This window comes from Candoia aspera, chromosome 7 (genome assembly GCF_035149785.1).
Source record: "Candoia aspera isolate rCanAsp1 chromosome 7, rCanAsp1.hap2, whole genome shotgun sequence".
Lineage (NCBI taxonomy): Eukaryota > Metazoa > Chordata > Lepidosauria > Squamata > Boidae > Candoia > Candoia aspera.
In genome coordinates, this window is record NC_086159.1 from 43,994,780 (window position 1) to 44,017,393 (window position 22,614).

The window sequence follows — 22,614 nt, forward strand, 5'->3', positions numbered from 1 at the left end:
CTCCATAGCTCATGGTATCTGTGCTATTCTCGTAACAAGTGTTAGTTTTCATGCTTTATTCTAGCCTTCTAGAAGAGTGAGCGTTGCAAAGGGCAGGGGAGTGGGAACTTTATTAGTACAGTAATTAACTTACTGCATCCTGACTTTGTGCCTTGGCCAGATCTAACAGGGTGCCTGAGTAATCCTGAGCCACACAACTGTGTCCTAGTCAGTACTCATACACAAGTGCCTCCTGAACATGATTGCTGGTGCAATCATACATACTTGAGTTAAAAGGATTTGGGAACAAATCATATACAGCAGGTATGTGCAATTTATCACATTAGCACGTATTAGTCACAACTCACTTGTTTTAATATACATGTTTACATAACATGGAACATATTAAATATATTTTGTTTTCCATTAGTATCATCTGAATTAAAAAGCATTAAGAATTTGTTTGACCAAATTGCATAAACAGTGAATTGAACCAAATCTACTTTTAAAACATAGAACAGGAAAATCATGTTAACAGTTCATGTAAATGTAGTCTGATAATTAACCAAAGTAGTCAGAGAAGGTTCTGTGAGTATAGTATACTGAAGATTATTTTGAAAAACTTAAGTTTGGATAACGGATTTGTAAGTAATAAACAACTGCAAATGCCAGAAATAGTAACAATGGCCTTAAAACTGCAACAGCAATGCAAGATGGATCACATATAATCCGGCTTTCAAATGGTGGATACCATCGTGAATAACCTAGGTTTAAAAAAAAAGGAATATAATGATCGTCTTTTAAAAGTAAATATACTGTAAAATATAAAAAGCAATTGTAATACATACGCTTGTTGTTTTCTTTCTCACGTTCAGAATTTCCTGTTTTTAAAAATAAACATAGTTAAGACAAGCCAGTTAAAGCTTTTAGAAATATTTTTCCTTGATCCATTTTCATTTCTTATAGGAATGAATGCCACATTAATCAGTGTTTAAAATACAAGCAGAAGTATCAAATTGATAGAATGGGATGTTTACTCCTATTTCTATAAACTGCTCATTTGGGAAATGGACAGATACGCACTCTGCTGTACCCAGACCCAATGTACCTCTCTCCCATAGGCCATATGGATAGGAACATCTGTATCTACATCGCTTACAGCAACGTGTAAAAGTTATATTAACTTTTTTCCCCAAGAGGAGAAAAATACCACTGTTGTGCCCAAAACAATAAAACCTGACAAGACTGAATATCAAAATGATTTTAATATACTGTATGTATAAAGGATCCTCTTTTTTCTTGCCGGAGCAACTACTGTTTCATTCAGATTTGTACTCACTGCAGAGATTGTCTTTACAAGTGTCTCCTTTTGGACAGTTGCTACATGGTTTTCCCTCTTTATAAGGGCGTACTCCTCTATAATTGCCCCTAAAAAAAGAAGTGGATGAATATATTCTTAATCATACTAAACATTATTAGGCAGACAAAGCTAAACCAAAAATTTAGCTCAAAATGTCATGAGATCTTAGAGACCTTACTTGAAGGTCCCTAAGATCTCATTCGTCTCAAGACAAATCCAGACAAAGAAATAACTCCCTACTTTAAAAAGTACTTTTAAATTTGATATATTTTAATTGATACATTGTCAGGGGATATATATTTTTACTTTTATTTTATAATTCCTAATGTTCTAAGCTCACCCCACTAAGGTAACAAATGTATTAATACAGTAATAGCAGAGTGAATGCTATATTATTATGTGATATATTTTGTCAGTTTGTAGTATATTATTGTATTGTATTTCCTGGTTCTACTTTGCTTTTCTCCTTTTAAATTTTGCTGGTCATTGACCGAATACATAAATAAGTTATGTTAAAAAAAAAACTTGAAGATCCCATGCCAGAATGTTGTGCCATCTTTTACAAGTTTTACATCTCACAGCACCTCTTACAGAATTTCAGTTATCTTGTGGGATAACTGCTAAAATCTCATATCCCTTGCAAATATTGACTTTTTAAAAAAATACAATTTAATGTTGGCAAGTTTAATGCTTTTTGGAATGACAGATGCACTTGTGCCCATAGACGCTCTAGTGCCAACACGTAGCCTGCAATTTGAAATCACACAAGTCACTTTGTTATACATTAAAAAAATCATGCAGAACTTTTCCTATGAGTAGATCCTTCCAGAGGTTTGCTGGCTAACTGTAACATATGAATTAGAGAATAGTAATTGGTCTCAAGATTTGATTAGTAATCATAAAATAATAGATGTATTCTATTCGATCATTCATTCAGCAATGCAAATGAAGTGTGTTCAGTTTTGCAAATATCTGAAAATGAGAAGATACCTCATAATTTTGTGTAATGGAAGAAACTGTAGCAATAAAACAGAAAGACTAATTAAAATCTACATATTTATTCTTCAATACAATTATAGCAGCCTTTAAAAAGAATCTGTATTGGGGTTAAATCTATTTAAACTGTGTTAGTACCACAGTGAAACCAATTGCCTCACGTGATGGAGGACTCACCATTGTCCCTCTTTAAGCAAAAGGTAGCTGTTTGTTGGGAATGGTTTAATTTGGATTCTTGTATTGAAGAGGGCTAGAGTTAGGGTAAGAGTTAGGGTTAGATATGTAGACATGTTGACCTAACATGTATGGTGCATGTTCTGAAATATACTCCCTCCCTCCACATGAAACAGCACAATGTTCCAAACTCTGCTCTTTGTAGTGCTCATGACTTCCTCTATTCAGCAGATAGTTCGCTCAATGCCTATTGGTAATTGCTGTAGAAAGCCAAAAATACCTTTAATTGTTTATCAAATTTCCTATTAAGATAAAATATGCTTGCTCTGGCTTTTTGCCCCAGATTCAAAGGTGTAATATAGGACCTGAGGGCTGATTGTAAGAATTGGGGTAGCATTCACTTTGTCCTACTGTTCTTCAATATCCATAGCCTTCCTCCCCTTACAGCTTTTTTCCCTCTCTTGGTCACATACACTCGGCATTTTCCTCGCAACAGGCTCACTGAGGCTCTCTTTCTTTGTGTTGCACAATGTCACTGGGGAAGGTTGGAAAGTTTAATCTCATTTCTCCTCCTTTCATGATCCATGATTCATTTTTCTCATTTCATGGTCCAAGACCTCATCACTTCTATTTCCAGCTGATTCTTTCCCTAGCTTCAGTCACTTTTCACTGGAGAGAGATGTAAATTGTGATGCGGTAAATTTATTTAACCGCACTTGTTCAATCTATCTGGTGGCAAACTGGGGAAGATCATTTGCACATGTTCTTCCACCATCACAAGCGCATACTTTCCTCCCTCTTGGCGTAGTTGAGAATAGCCCCAGCCAGGCACTAGGGGTGCAAAAATGTGATAGAGTTTCATAAAATAGAAACATTTTTCCCTGTTTCAACAGTAGGAAAAGGTTTACAGAATACAATTGCAAAACAATTCAAGTAAAAAATGTTGGAGTGAAAAAAAATACCCAGTGACATTTATCTTGCCACCTCTTTTTCCTAGAACTGAAATATATTTATCAGATGTATGAAGCTGCCTAACAGTACATTCAGAGCAAATAAAGAACGAACCTCTTCACACTGATTCACAGATTCACTCTTAGTCACTTCGGCATACCAGCAATTGAATCTGGGATCTTCTATATAAAAGACAGTATGCGTTCTACCACTGAAGTGTGGCCTCTCTCAAGGAGAGATTATGTTTACTTATAAGCTTATATATTAAGATATATATAAGATGTATATATATAAGCTTATATATTAAGATGTAGCTTTGAAATACTGAACGTATTTCTAGTCATGTTCTTGCGTGGTTTGAAAATTTTCTATACACAGTAGTCTCCCTATAACTCACCAGCTGAATTCGTTTTTAAAGGTAATAAAAATATATGTCAAATTACAACATTTAAAATTAATATAGACAGTAATCCAACTGAAAATAAATTGAATTACTCAAGATGACATAATATATGTAGAAGTATGAACATAATTTCAAATTTCTTTAGTGTCTGTTAACTTACCCTGGAGCATAATTGCACACTAAAAAGTTAAAATTTGCTTTCTTTTTGTCCATGTAAGGGCAGAAAACAATAGCACAGCCAACTTTGTATGAAGCAGCCCAAACAACCTGAAAAAGAAGGAAAACCTGTATTAAATGTTTTAAGTTTCTCTCAATCTCTCCCAATTTTTATCTGCATTTGGCCAAAAGTTTCTCTATAATTATGTAAGATCTGCCTGAAACAAAATATTTTGTTTTGAGCTTGAAACAAAACAGTCCCTGTTTAAAATGTTCCATCAAAATATTTCAATCTGGCTGAATTCCACTTGAACAAAACTTGAAACAGCTTGAGTGTTCCAGCCATATAAAACAATGGGAACATGGAAACAACTGCTGCTCTTCTGTTCTTCATCCCAGGATCACAAGAGTAGGTGGGCTTTTCATCCAACTTGCAGAAAATTTGGCCAAGGACATGATTTTAAAAATATTTTAAAAATATTAAATCTGCATAAAAACAGTTCTACACTGACCAACTGAAAAACTGGTCAACTCATCCCCCACACACACTAAGAATAGGTATGTTTTCAATATCTTTAAATCAGGACTTTGAGTTTTGATTTAAAGTCATCAGGTTACTTGATAAAAAAAGCCTTCAACTGGTATTTACTGCTACCACTTCCCCATCCCTACCCCACAAAATCAAGCATTTCAGTCAGAGTTACAGAATAAGGCTAACTGAGGAATACAAAAATACTTTAAGCCCAGGAACTGGTAGTCCATTTGGAGAAATCTAGGTCTTTTAAAGCATGTCACCAGATTACAATCCTCCAAGACAAACTGCTGTTTGTTTAATATAGTATTTAGTTTATTAGATATACAACTTTTAAGAAAACACAGTAAGTGTTAGGCTTACAGAAAAAAGATTAGGATTCAAACAGCAAATGTAAACAAGGAATAGTGGATAGTTTCATCCAAGATGGACATAAAATTGCAGAAAAAAGCAAGTGAAAGAAAGTGGACAAGGCTTGAGCACACACAAAATAAAATCAAATATTAGTATTATTTTATCTCTGAACATAGAAATTAGATTACATTCTCCTATGGGTTCTGCAAAATTCGGCTCACAACCTGGGATTTCATTTCCCCCCCCCTACTCTTCAGTCAGCTTCTGCTGTCAGGAAAGTTAAAAGAACAAAAGCCACCAATAAATCCTTGCTATTTAATCACATGGGGAGGTATTCTTCTTCCTAGAGGTAGCAAGGATTCATTTACAGGGTAGTTGGAGGAATCTTGTTGATCTGATGAGACTCTCTAGAGCTTGCAAATAATTTGTCTAGCTTTGTTTCTACTTGGAAACCACTGTTGGCATTTCTTTGTTTTTCCTCGGACCAAGGCACTAGGTTACCATGGTAATTGAGTACTTCCTTAAGTATCGGCAGGGTGAAGCAGTCGTCAGTTTGGGTGTTAATAGCTGCATTGCCTGGGGGAGGGCAGCTTGCCTGGGCTTGTTTACTTTCGCTTTTGCAGGCTCTCAGCTCAGTCCTCTCTGAGCAGGTATGAATGCACAGCTTGAAAAAATGTTTTTGTGCTTTCTGTAAATAAATTTATTTTTATAGACATGCCTGGTGTGTGATTTTTCTGACCTCTCGGGACAAACGCTTTCTAGCCCTCTGACAACCACTCTTGGACTTTTTGCTTGTAACTGAAAAAGATGAAGTTTTGATTTTGGAATTTGATGATTAGGTTGGTATAAGATTGTAGAAATAATGTAAATTAGAATTAAAATTATAGTAAGAGGTTAATGTATTTTTTATTTGTACCTGTACTGGAGAAAGGCATAAATCATTCTTTTTGCTGTATTTCTTTCTGCACTTTTTAGTTTGTCTCTCTTTTCTTTACTCTTCTTAAAATCTTTTTCTTTTCCTATTTTATCTGTATGTTGAAAATTTAATAACACTTCTTTAAAAAAAACAGTCCCTAGAGCCTGCATTGCTGATAATGCCTCAAAAGGGCTATGCAGAGGCTGAAATCTTTTGCAAATCTGTAACTCACCAGATGTCATTTTTTTACAGTCCATAAATAGATGGATGGATGGATGGATGGATGGATGGATGGATAGATAGATAGATAGATAGATAGATAGATAGATAGATAGATAGATAGGAAGCTATCAGGATGCAGAAAAGGTGATTCCTTTGGGCAGCAACTCAATTCTATGACAGCTTCTAGGCTCTACATAGAACCTAGAAGCTGACATAGAATTAAGTTGCTGTTTCTTGGTGGTATTGTTAGAAAATAAAATAAAAATGATAGTGTAATGGTTGCCTATTCTGACAGACTCAATCTCACAAGCAGGTGCTTAAGGAAAACTAATTTATTGAAAGAATAGTGTGCAAATACAAAGAAAGCTGAGAATGAGCAAAAGCGTGCCAAATACAAACTAAAAACCCTCGCTTCAAACCCGATCCCGCCCTTGCTCCCACTTAGCAACCACCCCCTCCCAGGTGTTGGCAACCGTCACACGCATCGGCCTGAGAAAGTAACCTTGAACACAGGCAATAACCCAAACATACATTCCACAGTTACAGTAAGGAGATTACAGCCTGGCACGGCTGGAAATCTCCACTCAGCAAACGTGAAACACGGATCAGGAAAGTGACATGCGAAACGTTACGATGTATTCAGAACATTGGAACAATGAACATGACAGATAGGTTGTTACTAACCAGTACTCTGTTTGGAGTTATGTACATCTGCCCAGAAAAAAAAATCTACATAGGTTGAAGTGAAAATTTTAAAAGCTAAAGGAAGTAGAAGAAAGCAGCCTCACCATTTTGTCTGCTGGTGAACATGTGTTTGCAACTGGCAATGCCTACCATTTCAAACATTTTGTAATAGTGCCAAAAACATACTCTCAATATTCTAGATATGCTCACCTTCCCAAAATAGTTTAGAATCTGTGCCCTTGAAGAACATGGTTTTGCATGAAACATCCATGGCCATCCTGGCTACATTTATTTATTTATTATTCACATTTCTATCACCGACCATCTCCCCCAAAAAGGGGGACTCTGGGCGGTTTACAATAATATTCACCTTAAAACCTCAACATCATAAAATTACCAAGTCAACAGCTACAATACTAAAATAATAAATAAATATAAATATGGAATCCAAGTGGGAGATTTCTATTCAGTAGGGAGAACTGAACACCAGCCATCCCGAGGAAGAGCTATTGCCCTTCCCATCCCAGGCGAGGCGGCAGAACCAGGTCTTCAAACCCTTCCGGAAGGTCAGGAGTGAAGGGCCTGCCTCACCTCGGGGGGTAGAATGTTTCACAGGGCGGGCACCACTGCAGAGAAGGCCCACCTCCTGGACCCCACCAGATGAAATTCTCTTATAGATGGGGTCCGCAACATGCCGTCTCTGGATGATTGGGTGGGGCGGGTCGAAGTTATAGGGATGAGACGGTCCCTCAGGTAGCCTGGCCCCATGCCATGTAGGGCTTTAAAGCTGATAACCAACACCTTGAATTGGACCTGGAAGCAAACTGGAACCCAATGCAGCTCATGCAGTAAAGGTGTTACATGTGCTGATCTTGGAGCACTCACCACTCTTTGCGCAGCCGCATTTTGGACCAACTGAAGCTTCTGGATACTCTTCAAGGATAGCCCCATGTAGTGCATTGCAGTAGTCTATATGGGAGATGACCAGGGCATGAGTGACCGTCCAGAGGGCATCTCAATCCAGGAAAGGGCGTAACTGGCGCACAACCTGAAGTTGTGCAAAGGCCCTCCTAGCCACGACTGCCACCTGCTCTTTGAGCAGGAGTCGTGAGTCCAGGAGGACCCCCAAGTTACGCACCGGTTCTGAATGGGGCAGTGCAACCCCATCCAGAACTAAAGATGACAACTTCCCGGATACCGAGGAGCCATCAATCCACAGCCACTCCGTCTTACCAGGGTTCAGCTGAAGCCTGTTGTTCCCCATCCAGACCCCTACAGCCCCCAGGCACTGAGAAAGGGCAGTGACCCCTCACTTACTTCACCTGGGATAGAGATGTATAATTGAGTATCATCAGCATACTGATGGTACCTCATCCCTTGTTGACCAATTATCTCACCCAGTGGTTTCAAGTAGATGTTAAATAGGAGAGGGGAGAGAACTGAACCCTGCGGCACCCCGCACAGCAGGGATCAAGGGTCGGATCTCTCATCTCCTATCACCACCAATTGGGAATAGCCCTGGAGGAAGGAGGTGAACCAGCGCAAAACCACGCCACCCACCCCCAACTCCCTGAGCTGTCCCAGAAGGATACCATGGTCGATGGTATCGAAAGCCGCTGAGAGATCAAGGAGAGTGAGGGTGGATACGTTGCCTCCATCCCGCTCCCACCAGAGATCATCCATAAGCGCGACCAATGCAGTCTCTGTCCCATATCCTGGCCTGAATCCTGACTGAAAGGGGTCTAGATTATCCGTTTCATCCAGAATCCTCTGAAGTTGTAACACCACCACTTTCTCAACCACCTTCCCCAAAAAGGGGAGGTGGGAGACTGGACGAAAGTTGTCCAGGACAGTAGGGTCCAGCGATGGCTTTTTGAGGAGGGGGTGTACCAGTGCCTCTTTAAAGGCAACCAGAACCACTCCCTCCCTCAAAGATGCATTAACCATCGCCTGGACCCAACCACATGTCCCCTCCTGCGCTGCCTTCACCAGCCAGGAAGGGCATGGGTCTAGACAACATGTGGTGGCATTTACAGTCTGGAGGATCCTGTCCACTTCCTCAGGCCCAACAGGATCAAACTGTTCCCAGATAACAGAGTAAGTACGTTCCCTCAGCATCTCCCCAGACTCTGCCCCACGCTTAGAGTCCAACGTGGACCGAATCTGAACGATTTTACCCTGCAGATGCTCAGCAAACTCCTTCGCATGGCCCTGTAGGTGGGAGACAGAATCGCGTAATTTTAAACAGGGCCATTGGGTGGCATTCTGCGGATGCAATAAGAGTGGAGAAATATTGACGTATCGCTGCTCTTACTGCCACAAGGTAGGCCTTAATAGCGGCTCTAGTTTGTGTTCGGTCAGATTCAGTCTTTGTCTTCCTCCAGCAGCACTCTAGGTGTCTCTTAACCCTCTTCAAAACCCGCAGTTCCTCCGTAAACCATGGGGAGTGCTGGGTTTGAGTGGGCAAGAGAGGCCGCACAGGCGCGATCCTGTCCAAGGCCCCGGCTGCTTCTTTATTCCAGGTTGTGGCCAGGACCTCCACTGGACCATGCAGCAGATCCCCGGGTATAACCCCGAGCTCCTTCTGAAACCTCACCGGGTCCATCAGTTGCTGGGGGCGGACCAATTGAATGGGTCCTGCCTCCCTGCGGAGGGGGGCAGCACAAGAGAATCTCAGGGCCACCAGGGTGTGGTCTGACCATGACAATGGGGACAGATCTACCTCTCCCCTCAGATCACGTTGCCACTGCTCTGACAAGAAAACCAGGTCCGGAGTGAGGCCACTGTCTTGAGTTGGGTCCCGAATGATCTGAGACAGGCCCATGGCTGCCATGGTAGCCATGAACTCCTGAGCCGCATCCGAGGCACGCCCCAGGGAAGGCAGGTTGAAGTCCCGCAAGACCATAAGCCTGGGGAAATCCACTGCCAGCCCTGAGACGGCCTCAAGCAGCTCAGGCAGGGAGGTTGCCACGCAGCAGGGAGGCTGGTACAGTAGCAACACTCCCAACTGTTCTCGGGAGCCCAACTTGAGAAACAGGGTCTCACAACTGACCACCTGTGGAGCAGCGCCCCTGAAGGCTACTAGAGATTCTCGGATGACAACTGCCACCCCACCTCCCCTGCCCGTGTCGAGGCTGGTGCCACACCTGAAATCCGGCCGGGCACATTTCTGAAAGGGCTACCCCACCTTCCTGATCCAGCCAGGTCTCGGTGATACACGCCAGTCTGCCCCCTCCTCTTTGATCAAGTCACTTATAAGGGGGGCTTTGTTGTTGACTGACCTGGCATTCAAAAGCAGCAGCCGGAGACCAGGGCCCTCAGGGATCTGCTGACCAGGACCTGGGTATGAACCCGGAGGGTCGGAACACGCTACCAGTAACAGACACCGGGAGTGTCTTCCCCAGAGATGGCTTGCCCTCCAGTTCCCGTCATAACATCCCTGGCCCGTCACCACCTCGATAGTGAAACCTGCCCTACAACCCCCAGAGTTGCCAGGCCCAGTTGCCTCCACTCCCGAACCACCAGTCATCCTGGGATAATGCAAGGGTCCCCTCCCCCATGCACACATCCTCCCACCCTCAATCAACCTCAGGTGGAGGCAGGCCCTCCAGCGCACCAGCTCCTGCTCTCGGCGCTGTTGGGGCCTATCCCCCATCCACTCACTCGCTGTGCCCACCCCACCACTCTCACTGGTCATGGGGGGGCACCCCACCTATTCCTACCCACTTCCTGTCTCTCACTCAGGGGTGGGTACTCTTACACAACCATCCAATCTTGGGCTCCCTCCGCTTCTCTCACCCCCAGAGGTAAGCCCACACTCACTCTGAGGGGCCCACAAAACCACTCTGCTGCCTCTAACAAAATGGGCATACTCCCTTCCCCCTACTGCTGGGGCCTGCTCCATCCACAACCGCTGGGTCCCCTGTGCTATGCAAAACCCCCAAGAAGTCACCAGGCCTTCCATATACTGTTCACCACTTCCCTGGACCCCCGAACACAGAGCCCAAGAACCCCCAACAATCCCCAGTCCACCGATGTCTATGAGGGTTCCATCAGAGTCCTGCCAGAGTTCACAAGGTCCACCAAGGGGCCGCGGTCTTCTGGTCCACACCATGGGACTCCATCCCCAAGGTCTCCTGTATTTTGCCACCTTGTGGAGGCTGTCCAGATTTGCCAGGGTCTCTCGGGTCTGGCAGGGTCTGCCCAGGACCACTGGAGATCTCCTGCGGTCTACCTGGGTCCACCGCTGTCCCAAGGCAGCCGCGTCTGCTGTTTTGTCAGGGTCAGGCTCGCTTCGCAATAAGACATGGACTCACTTAATGGGAATTAAGGATTTCCGGTTTATTGGAATGGTAGCTGACAGAATGAAAAACGGGAACGGGGGTGCGGCAGTGAGGTGTCCTGTTTATACCCTCTTGCGGGGCCCTGTGCTCCTCCACCCTTCATTGTCCCAATCCCTCTTGATGGGTTCCTTGATGGCTGCGTGGGCGTTTTCCCGGTGTCTTCCCTTGTCCTCTTGATTCCGGTGTGTCCTCCAGGGCACCAGGTGCGGCTTATCTCTGCTTATCGGAAGCCCTTCTTTTCAGCTGTATATGAATCCATGGGTGTGGGTGCTTTGGGTGCTTGTTTTAATCCCTGATTTAATTATCTTCTTCCTCTATTCCTTGATGATCATGATCTACGTTGTGAGGCTCTTTGTGCCTTGCAACGAGGTCATGGCATGTTTCCCACAAAGGGAATCCACCCCAGGGCCCGCCGCGTTCTCCCAGAATCTTGTACACACAGCCGCGTTCTATCAGGCATCTGTCAGGGCCTCCAAGGTCCAACCAGGTATCCAGGGTCCACCTGCGTCTGCAGAGGTCTCCCTGAATCCATGGGAGGTTCCCTCATCCATGGAGGCTCTACAGTCTGCAGCCACCCCAGAGGTCCGCCACATTCCTCCGCTCCACTGTTCCTCCGCTCTGCTGCGCTCTGCTGCTCCACCCAGGGGGGGGGGGGGTGCTCCCGCTGTCTCGAATGCCGGCTGATTTATGTTGAGTTCTAATGTATCAAATGTATCTAATGTATCAAACTGGGCACTTCAATCAGCTTTTTCTCTGAGCTATAACTTGGTGCCATCCGTTTCAATCCCATTTGGAGTCATTATTTAATACTTCCTCTTCCATCTTTTTATCCCTTGTGGACTACGAATGATAGTCAGTGAGACACTTATGTTATTCTTTGCACAGGTAACCTCATACAGCAGAGAGAAACATACAGTAATAGGATAAGTGATCACTGCAAAAGAATTTGTCCTTAATTTTAAATCTGTTCATGTGCACAATCTATGTGATATTCCCCACTTTTATATGGGAGCAGCCTGGCTGTTCTTATCTGCATGAGTTTGGTCTCCTCTTCAGACCACCAAGTACTTGGGCAGGTGTGGTTGGGGCGATTGAGTCCCCGGCGGGTTGGAGTGGGTTGTTGAGACTGGTTTGGACCAAGTGGGAGCATGTGCGGGTATGTGTGGCCTGGCTTTAGAAGAGGGAGCGATGGGTGGGAGTAGAGCAGGGGGAGCTGAGGGTAGGCAGGACAGGAATCTGGAGGCAAGCTGCACTCGGAGACATTTGAGTTCACTGTTTGAAAGTAGTCCTGCTGTCCAGCCCCTTGGCTTCCACCCTGGATGCCTGGTTATCAGTGGCCCTGGGCTCCAGCTGAACACCAGGCTGGTGTATCACAAAGCTGCCTCCATTCACAATTTGAACCTGGATGTGTCTACCCAAGACCTGGGTGGGCCAGATGGGGGAGTACTCTCTTGGAAATGTGCCCACCTGGCTTTCAGGTTTGGCATCAGCTGAGACTCCAGAGAAGAGGGGAGTGGGGACTGTTTTTCTCTGTGAGTTCTTGCAGGCTCTTAAGAGGCTCTGCTTTGCAGATAACCAGATGTGAGGCTCTCTGAAGTTGGGCTCTAGAGTGAAGTACGGATTGTTGCTGGTGTACCAACCTTCTTCCTTCCCAGCATCATCCCTGCCTGGCCTGCTGGATTCCGTTGCTGGGCTTGTGATAAGAGTCCTGAGGCTGTACTTGGGATTTCAATCTGCCACCTTGTGGCATAAAGTCCAGGATAGCACAGTTCATGGTTTCCATGGCAACCATGGATTTGTCTTAGATGGCCCAACACATACCAGGGATTGCCCGCTAGATCTGTTTTTCTGTCTTGGGGCAGTTGTAACGTAATCTGGTAGAGGACTTTAACACCAATCCATTGCCATGGATAGATCACTCTGATTGCTTTCTGGCTTGCTGGTGCCAACCTCTCCTGCAGGGAGATAGGGCCTGTTCAATCAGCCCACCCCAGGCAACTGATGGACCCTATGGGGTTTCAAAGGGAGTTTGGGGTTTTCCCTGGGGATACACAGAAGGCAGTTCAGTTGAGGCCTTGGTTGCTGCCTCGAATGAGTGCGTGGCTGGGGCCTTGGACCTCATCGCCCCTATCCAGCTTTTCCCTCTGTGCTGATCCTAGGGCATACCTTAGTTTACTGAGCAGGTCCAGGAGATGAAGTGCCAGAAGAGACTGATCACCTATGAGGCAGAGCCCATATTAGGGATTACTTTGTGGTGTAAGGGCAGAGAAACATCGATATTTCTCCGAACTGTCTGGGGCTTAGTCTTATGTGATCTGGGATGAGTTTGAACCGGTGGCTCCTGAGAAACTGGACAGGGTTGTCTGCGCGATTAGCTCAGCCACCTTGTGCTGCATTTGAGTCCCTTCTGCACTGTTAAAGCAGCCAGGGAGGTGATTTGTAGTTGGGTCCGTGCTGTAGTGCCTGCCTCTTGTGGGAGAGGTGGCACCTCCAGCCTTAAAAGAGGCACTGGTGTGCCCCCTCGGACTCCATGGTTTTAGGTAACTACTGCCGTGTTTCCAACCTTCTCTTTTTGGTCAGACTGCAGCTGTAGAGAACTCTGGAGAAAGTGGATTATCTAGATCCATTTGAGTTGGTTTTCAGGCCAGGATTTAGTACAGAGACAGCCTTGATTGCGCTTGTAGATGACCTCTGGAGAAGCTGGGATGGAAGTGGTGCATCCATCCTTGTGCTTCTTGATCTCTCAGGGGCTTTCAATATAATCAACCACAGTACCCTTCTAGATTAGCTCCAGGAGTTAGGAATGGGGGACACCATTTTACAGTGGTTCTCTTGCTTCCTTCAGGGCCAATTCCAGTTGGTGTTGGTGTTGGTTGGATGGGAGAGGCCATTCTCTAGGCCCCTCCTGTGTGGGGTGCCATAGGGTTCAACTTTCTCTCCGTTCCTATTCAACATCTACGTGAACCTGCTGGGTGAGCTCCTACACCAGTTTGGGGTTTAGTATCATCAGTATGCTAATGATAACTGTAGAGTAAGGAGGATGACCTTGACAAAGATAGGCCAGAGGAGAAAGACATGGCTGAAGTCCAAAGCAAGCATAAAGTATGTGTAACTGGCTTAAACAGACACCTCCCTAATTCACATGGGTTTAAGGGTATAAGGTCTAAGGCACAGCACAAGCAGACTTGCAAGATTCTGTGATTATAGCCAATCTCAATAAAAGTAGTTGTAGCCTTCCTGTGGAGTTGATTCTTGGTCTGCTTTACCTAATGGGGGCTGACAATACCCAATTATAACTTTCAACCCCAGGCTGGCTGACTGAGGCTACTGAGATACTGTCCCAGGACCTGGAGGCTGTGCAGGCCTGAATGGAGAAGAACTGTCTCTGACTCAATCCTACCAAGACAAGGGTTCCAGGGCCACCTGGTTCTGGGGATATTTCATCTTTGACCTTGGATGGGGTTGCATGTCTCCATTCAAGGGTAGTCCACAATCTGGGGGTCTTTAGGAAAGCCTTTGCACAGCTTCATCTGGTGTAGCTGTTGCAGCCTTTCCTTGATTGGGAGGTCCTTTAGACGGTCACTCATGTACTAATCACCTCACAGTTTGATTATTGCAACAACACGCTCCACATGGGGCTGCCCTTGAAATCCACTTGGAAGCTTCAACTGGTCCATAATGGCAGCAGTGTGAGTTTATGGCATACCTTGGTATGACTATGTGACACCTCTGCTCCATGACCTTCACTGGTTGCCAATTTGCTTCAAGGTGCTGGTTATGACCTATAAAACCCTACATGTCATAGGACCCGGTTATTTGAGGGTCTGCCTATCTCCTGTGGTGTCTGCCTGGCCGATCTGAGCTAACAGTGTTGGTGCACTCCGGGTTTCTTCATTAAACAATGCCATCTATCAGGACTCAGGAAGCATGCCTTCTCTGTTGCAGCGCCTACCCTGTGGAATTAAGTTCCCCAAGATCTGGATGGCTTCCACCCTGTTGGCATTCCAAAAAGCCACATAGACCTGGCTGTTCTCCCAGGCCTTGACTAGGGTGGCTGGTGCCCCCTTTGTTGGGCGCGTTGTTGGTGGGAGTTGTTTTGGGTTTCCCAGGCTTACTGTTTTGCTCTTCTTTTTCTTTGTTAAAGAAAAAAAGTTCTATTGTTCTATATTGTTTTGGGGTATTGTGTGCTGCCTGGATTTGTTTGGAGTTGGGTGGCATCAAATCAAGCAAACAAATATTTAGAGATGAAATTAGATTTTTTTTCTTTTTGAATTTCTCAGTTGCCTTTAACCAGTCTGTTGGTAAGTAAGCAATCTTACAAAGTAACTTTACTAAGCAGCTGTAATCAGTACTTCATAATTTACTACCACAAAGGACTATCTGAACACAAAAGAATACAACTTACCTGGGTATAATGTCCACATACTTTGGTGCACGTGTGGGTAGAAAGAGTGTAGTATTTTACTTCACTGTAAAATGCTGTAATTGGACCCACAGGATTAAATGATTTTTTGGTGGCACTTCCCAGCCACATATTTTCTCCAGTTGGCTTAAATTTACGATCAGGATGGTAGGTTTGAATAGGATTATGTTTCCAAACACATTTATTTCCCCATGCTCTAGCAATTTTAGCTAAAGCTAGATCAAATGTCTGTAAAGGATAAAATTATCAGGTAGAGCTTTTAATCACATTTTGCTATCTCCCTCTAGTAAATGCACAAATATCACAAACTCAGACCCACCAAAATACTAATAGGGATTTCAATGTATGTAGTTCATATAAACCAATTTTTTTAATTAAAATCTGAAATTTTCTAGAATATAAAATGACAATTAAACACTTTCAGAGATTCTTACTTATTTGTATTAGAACTGTATAAAATTGGGTTTTGTATTTTTAAAACTATAAATAATAATGTAAAAATAATTTTTTTAACATGTAAGTGAAAGAAAAACAAAATCATGCATATATGCTTTGAATTGCATGTGTAGATACTGAGCACATATGGAAGCAGAATAGCATGTGTCTCCAGAGGTATGTGGCACATGCTAGTAATTCCCATGTTTTTAAAGGAACAGAGAAAAAAGCTACCAGAACTAAGACAAGATCATCATAATCCCTTTTCTCTAAGAAACCATCACTGCATTAAAATTATTTTTGCTTTTACTTAGATCACCCCCTCCTCACCCTTTCATGCTACCACAGGTTGTATATTCCAGACACCTGGTGGGTTTTTAAATGCATTTCAGTGCTACTGGTAGATGTGTGGATTAGCAGAGAAAGCAGTAGTAATTATACAGGCTGGGGGACAGAGTACTCCAAGTTTGCTATTACACTAGGAAATCAGTAACTGCCTTTCTCTATGGCAGTAAGTGGTGAACTTAGATGTGGGCTGCATACAACTGCCAGCTTTGGTCCTATTCATTATGGCCTAGTTCTGGTATCCATCTGTGCGCTGAGAGGCTTATCAGAGGTATGTCTCTGTCAACTTTAAAAGGCCGCCGCAACGAGCAGAGACAACTTGTCCTAAAATGAAGAGAGGGGAGCTCTAAATAACTAGCATCAGAAAAGTAAATTTTGGTGCAGCATGAAATAGAATAATCTACTCCCCCAGTGCAAGAGTTATAAACTAATTCCTTCCTCTCCATTTGATTTATAAGATGATAGTCACCAATCTTTCCAGGCTTAGATGCAGCAGCCAGATTCCATGCTCAGTTGAAAGTTAACATTCTGAAAGAATCATAGAGCATTTCAAGCCTCCAGAAGCTTGTCCGCTTTGATACTTAGATATGCTTTTGATGAGACAAAGTGTAACTCCTGGATGTGGTTCGGGGTTCACTTGTAGTGTGCACAATCGTATGCTTGTGCTTACCTAATGGAAAACCTTGTGTGCAATGATTTGCATTTTCTTTTCTTAAATACATGCATTCATTTTCTTGTATTTGTTCACTGCATTTCTATGCTCCTTTACTGTATGAATTGCATACAGTACGATTACAGCTTACAGGTTAAATCAACCTGTACATATACAAAAATACGAAGTGTAAAAATATGCATGAATTAATTAAAACCCAAAGAATTAAAAAAAATTGTTCTTGCGAAAAAGATGCACCCATCCACTTGTTTGGGAAAAAGTAAACTCCTGATATTAGACACTAGTTGAAAATAGGCAGGGAGGTGCCTCGTTGTCCCCTATGGAGAACAGCTCAGTCAGTGATCATGGCCTGTTTGCCAGGACTGCAAACCTAGATGGAGATCAGCGCGTTCAGAGTTGCTGGTTAATGCTTGGAAACTCGCTGAGTGACTCTGTCCCCACCCCGACCTTTCAGCCCGGGGTATCTCAGATTGTGGCGGGGATAACTTTGGATGATTAAATTGCAGCTCCTGGAAGAACTGGGGGCTGTTCTTACTTTTCTTGACATACTTGTTCTCCCCCTCGTAAGGCTCCCCCGATGGACTCGACGGTCCCACAAACTTTCGCCACCACCGCAGGCACTTGCGAGCACACATCCGAATGACTTACGGTCCCGGGAGGCGCCACCCTCCACGGGCGAACTTTTCTTTGGCTCTCGTGGCTGGCGATCCCCGTCTAGGGGGCGGCACGCGAACGGGCGGGGACTTCTCTTTTCCACACGCCCCTGGCTGCCTTTCACCTCCAGCGCCCCCGATCCTCCGATCCCCGCTCCCGCTCCCGCTCGCCGGCAACCCTCCGAACCGCTCACCATGTAGAGCATGTTGGAGGCAGAGGGGCTGACTCCGCTGCGGAACTTGTTGTGGATGTCGAGGTATTGCTTGATAAAGGTCCTGTTGGTGATTGTGGGCAAGGGCGCAAATTTACCACCCGCTTCTCCAAGGAGGAGAATCACCAGGCCCGCCGCACCCCACCACCAGAGGCCCCTCATGGTCGCGGCAACGGCGATCTGGCGGGAGGCTGCGCGCGCATCGACGGTTCTCCTCCTGTGGCGCCGCCGCGGACTTGGTGGCTCTGGACCCCGGGCGCTCGGGATGCTTTGGAGCGACGGCGGGCTCGTTGCCGGGCCGTCGGGTCTCGCAAAAGCTGGGAGAAACGGTTGCTTCAGTCTCCAGCGCTCTCCTCCTCCCGTTTAGGATTGTTTGCCCTAAACTGCAATGCCATAATGTTTATTCGGGAGCAAGCTCTACTGAACTCCGCGGGTTTTATTTTTCAGAAGTCATATCCTGGATTCCACTTTGTTCAGTTTTTAATCCTGGGCATAGTTAGCCAGCAGTCCTATTAAATTTCCTGGAAAGAGCTCAGTGGCATTTTCTCGGAGATGCATGAACATACTCTTTTTTATTAGTGGAAGTTATGTTTGGAGTGACGGGTGCCTGTTTTTTTTTACATCCTTTTCTGTCTTGAAAAGCTTTTTGCCATGCATCTGATCTGCCAGATGCAAGTCCACTCATGTTAATAATTTGTCCGCCTTCCATTCTTGTCTTCTCATCTGTGTGTGAGAAGCGTTATTTTGGGCTAGGCCTGTAAAATGTGCTGTGTTTAGACCTCCATATGTGTATGAATATGCATGTCATATTGAAACAAATCTCCATGCTGTTGGAAGTCAGATGATGTCAAATAAAGGGCATGACTGATGCCGGGCAGTAATACAAGCTGACTGGTGAGATACTAACAGCATTAAAAATGCTCTGCATACACATACTGTATGTGTATATAAATATATGTGTATACATGTATGTATAAATATGTGTGTATAAATGTCATAGATATTTAGTGATTTCCTTCCAAGGAAAGTCACCCTCGTTCTCTAGGATAGCTATCTAGATGATATCCTTTCAAGAAAAGGAAATTCTGCATGTTAACATGCTTTCAATAAAAATGGTACGTGAAAGTAATGCTACGTCTCTGAATTGTGTCAATTCACACAGGACCATAACCATATACTACAGAATAGGCCTTCTTTCCATCCAGTTGAGGGTTGAAAACAGCAGGGCAACTAACCTTACATCTATTATATCAAATCTGTAAAAAAATAAAATTTCACTATAAGGGACATAAGGTTATCTCAAAAGTTATCTCCTCAAAGAGGAGTCGCTCTTTGAGTGAGATGGGTGGTGATGACATTTGAAATATAAATAAATAAAATAAGGTTATATTTCTCTAAATCTGTAGAGCAGAATCTGACTGAAGCAACATCAGAGTTAGTTTTTATTTTCCTCCGTTTTATCCTGTAGCATTATTCTGAGGGATATCTACTGGCCTTGAGAGAAATGGAACCCTCAATTATCAAGTGTTAATATTTTGCAAGACACTTGGAAGATAAATTATCTTGCATCTGTCTGGGGCTTTAAATCTCCATAGCTATTGCAGTTCAATGAATGGAAATGTCTCAAGGGTACTTTCGTTCTATTTTATAGGATGAGTTTTAATTATTGAAGTCTTAGGGCTTCAATAAGGGCGAACAATCCACAATCCTACCACCAGTCCATTGCCTCTGAACAACTTTTTATGGCCTTTGGAGTTCCCTCTGCAATTGTTGAAACTGAAGGAAAAAGTTACTGCTGTTTTGAGCTGGGAAAAATATAACAACTATAGTGTTACCTCTAAAATGGACACAGGAAAAAATAAAAATAAATCTCCCCAGGTATCTCTGCATACTCATAGGAAAAATGGAAAATCCCATATCCAACTGCAGTAATTTGCATCATTACTGCCTACTATGGATTTTTGCCTTCCCAAACAATGTGAAATGTGAGCCATGGCCACCAAAAGGTTGCACATGTCTACCTTAAGATATGGATAAAGCACTTGGCCAACTATTCAAAGCACTAGGTCAACTGTGTATACATTCGCTTGTCCTTCATGACTTATCTAACAGAAAAAGAATGTCCAGCTGGATTCAGAAGAGTATAAATGCTCCTTGAAAGAGGGACAGTATCATCCTCTTTAAAAGAGGCATAATTAGATTGCTCATTAAATGAACAAACAAATAACTTCTTTGGAAATTGAGGGTGCATATAACAATAGGCTAGTTATTGGCATTCTATTCTCTGATTTTTGGGCATATTTGCATCCATTTGTTCACACCAAATCCCATGTGGACTCATGATTGAAAGTTTAAGTTTTAAGCCAGAATTCCTTGCTTTGCCACTGGATTTACCAAAAGGGAAGACCTCTCTGAATTTAAGAGGACATGACCCCCACAGATAAAAACTCATCTGCCACCATGCCATTCAATCACAATGCACTACGGCAATTTTCACATTTTGGGAAACCTAGTCATTATTTCAGATAAATATAGAAGGTTAATAGACTAGGGAATATATTATTGCAAATTATTACTATGGCTGTTTTCTTACTATTGACAAAGCAGAATCTATCCCTTTGTGTATCAGCACAAAAGAATGTCAGCATAAAATGGACTGTCCACATCAATCCCTCTTCTGCCTCTGTTGCCGCTCCTTGCAGAACTGTAATACTGATCTGCAGGTTCACCAGTCATACAGGAAATATAGTGGGTTTTCTCCCCTAGCTTTGCTACTGTCTTCCTTAGCAAGTCACCAACCAGTAGGAAAACACCCACTAACTGTGGCACTGCAGTATAAATGACACTATTGTGCAATTACTGTATGCTATTTGCAGACTCTGTCTGAACTTCAGTAGGCGGGTTGGTCTGGCCTTCCTCCCACATCTCATCTGGGCTTCTGACAGTTTCAGAACAATGTGAAATAAAGAAACATATGAGATTGCTCCCAATCATAAAAAATGTTTCTACAAAAATGTTTAATTTAATTAAACAGTGCCAAATATATTCTAATTTTGAAAAGGTAATAGACACAAACAGGAAGAGACTTTGGTAGAACAGTACTAGGGAGGAAGAAGATAAAGTTGCAAGTGATTGTGCAAGAAATTAGGTTTTGTACAGCTGGAGAAGGGAAACTGACTTGCTACTAGGTTTGTTACTTCACAGGAGATGAAGAGAATGAAACTGACAAATTATCCACAAAAGCCTAGTTTGGCACTCCTCAATTTTTTTCACGTCACTGCAACAAGAAAAAGCAGGGCCACTACATCTAAAGATGTCCCACTGACATCATTTCAGAATTGCACAGATAAGTCCCCTCTTCTTCTACAAATAAACTAATGGAGATCTTCTGATTATTAATCACACCAAACATCGTTCTTTGTTGAAAGTGGAAACATAAATTAAATTACAAGCACTAGAATTCGTGTAATCACTTAGCAGCTAAACCGTTTGCTGAGTTACCGTAACAGACATCTCATAACTATACTTACTCCTGTGTCTGGAGGCATATTCTGTCCACAGATTCTCCCAGTTTATTTAGGTTCAGGATTATATATGCTTCCAAACAAATTTTACATCCCCATGCTCTAGCAAGTCTACCAAAAGCTAGATTAAATATCTGCAAAGGATGAGAGATCTAGCTTTAATCACATTTTGTGATCTGTCTCTAGTGAATGCACTATCACATCTTAAACCTTGCAGAATTATAAAATGAGGTGTTTTCCTGGCAAAACTGAATGTTCTAAAAATTTTTGGGAGCAATTAAAAAAAATAACTGGGAAATCAATTCCTTAAACATACAATCAATCTCTTTTGAAACATTACAGTACTACATTTAGCTTTTCATGTTTAAAAAGGTTCTTAAAAATAATAGTGAGATTTAGCATTTAACATAAAAGTGAGGAAAGCAAAATAAAATGTCTATTTATTTTCTTAACTGAATATGTTTATATTTTCAGCTTTTTTATAATTCCGTGAAAGATTACTGTATCTTAATAATCTTTCAAGTAAAGTTTTCAAGGGGGACTTATCAGAAAGTGCTCCTCTATAGAGTGTTTTTACTCAGAGTTTGGGGAACAAGAAGGAGCACATTGGCCCTATTCTGCTATAACAATATTCTGAATTATATCACAAAACAGGACCAATGTGCTCCCTCTTTTTCCCCTAATGAAATAGTGAAGGTCTCCTCTCCTCTCCTCTTCTATTCTGGAAGTCTAGAGACAAATAGCTGTCAAAAGGATGATAAGGGGAGGAGAGATGGTAAGTATGAAGCAAAGGTATCCATAATTAGCTACAATGATGCCAAAAGGACAAAATGTTTGTGTTGTCAAATATCACAGTGAGAGATAAATGGCTGGGGTGGAGGCTAGCTAGTGACCAAAGGGAAGGGGGCATCCTGTGTCTCCCAACATCCCCAAAATACACCTCCAATCACATCCATAGCACATCATGAATTGCTTTGATGATAATGACTGAGCAACTTTACCAGGTTCGTATACCTTGAAGCTGTGGTAGAATAACACAGCTTAAGGAGGGAAATACTATTTAAAGCCAATGTACAGTATCTAACAATGACTTAAGGCTCTTTCAATTACAGGGGTGTCTGCAGGGTATGGTAAAAAAAAATCAAGATGGCAGCTGTGATGGTACAATCAAAGCTCTGCCATTTTTTATGGAACACTCACAAAAATAGTTTGAAGCTTTGATCACACCATTGTGGCTACCAACTTGACTTTTTTGACAACACCCTTGAAGCCATTAGTG

General features: G+C 43.1%; 1 protein-coding gene across 2 annotated transcripts; it reads right to left on the bottom strand.

The window, feature by feature from the left end:
* Positions 1-308: 308 nt before the first annotated feature.
* On the bottom strand, positions 309-18,026 carry LOC134501338 (GLIPR1-like protein 1). Of its 2 annotated transcripts, XM_063309049.1 has the most exons (6): positions 17,794-18,020; positions 15,476-15,721; positions 4,024-4,130; positions 1,319-1,407; positions 828-860; positions 309-743 (listed from the first exon to the last, which is right to left on the bottom strand). In XM_063309049.1, the coding sequence occupies exons 1-6, from the start codon at positions 17,971-17,973 to the stop codon at positions 589-591; spliced, it is 810 nt and encodes a 269-aa protein (XP_063165119.1). In that variant the 5' UTR covers positions 17,974-18,020; the 3' UTR covers positions 309-588. The 2 variants fall into 2 exon arrangements, with proteins under 2 accessions (XP_063165119.1, XP_063165117.1); XM_063309047.1 differs by having other exon boundaries at positions 309-860; positions 17,794-18,026.
* Between the last annotated feature and the right edge of the window lie 4,588 nt (positions 18,027-22,614).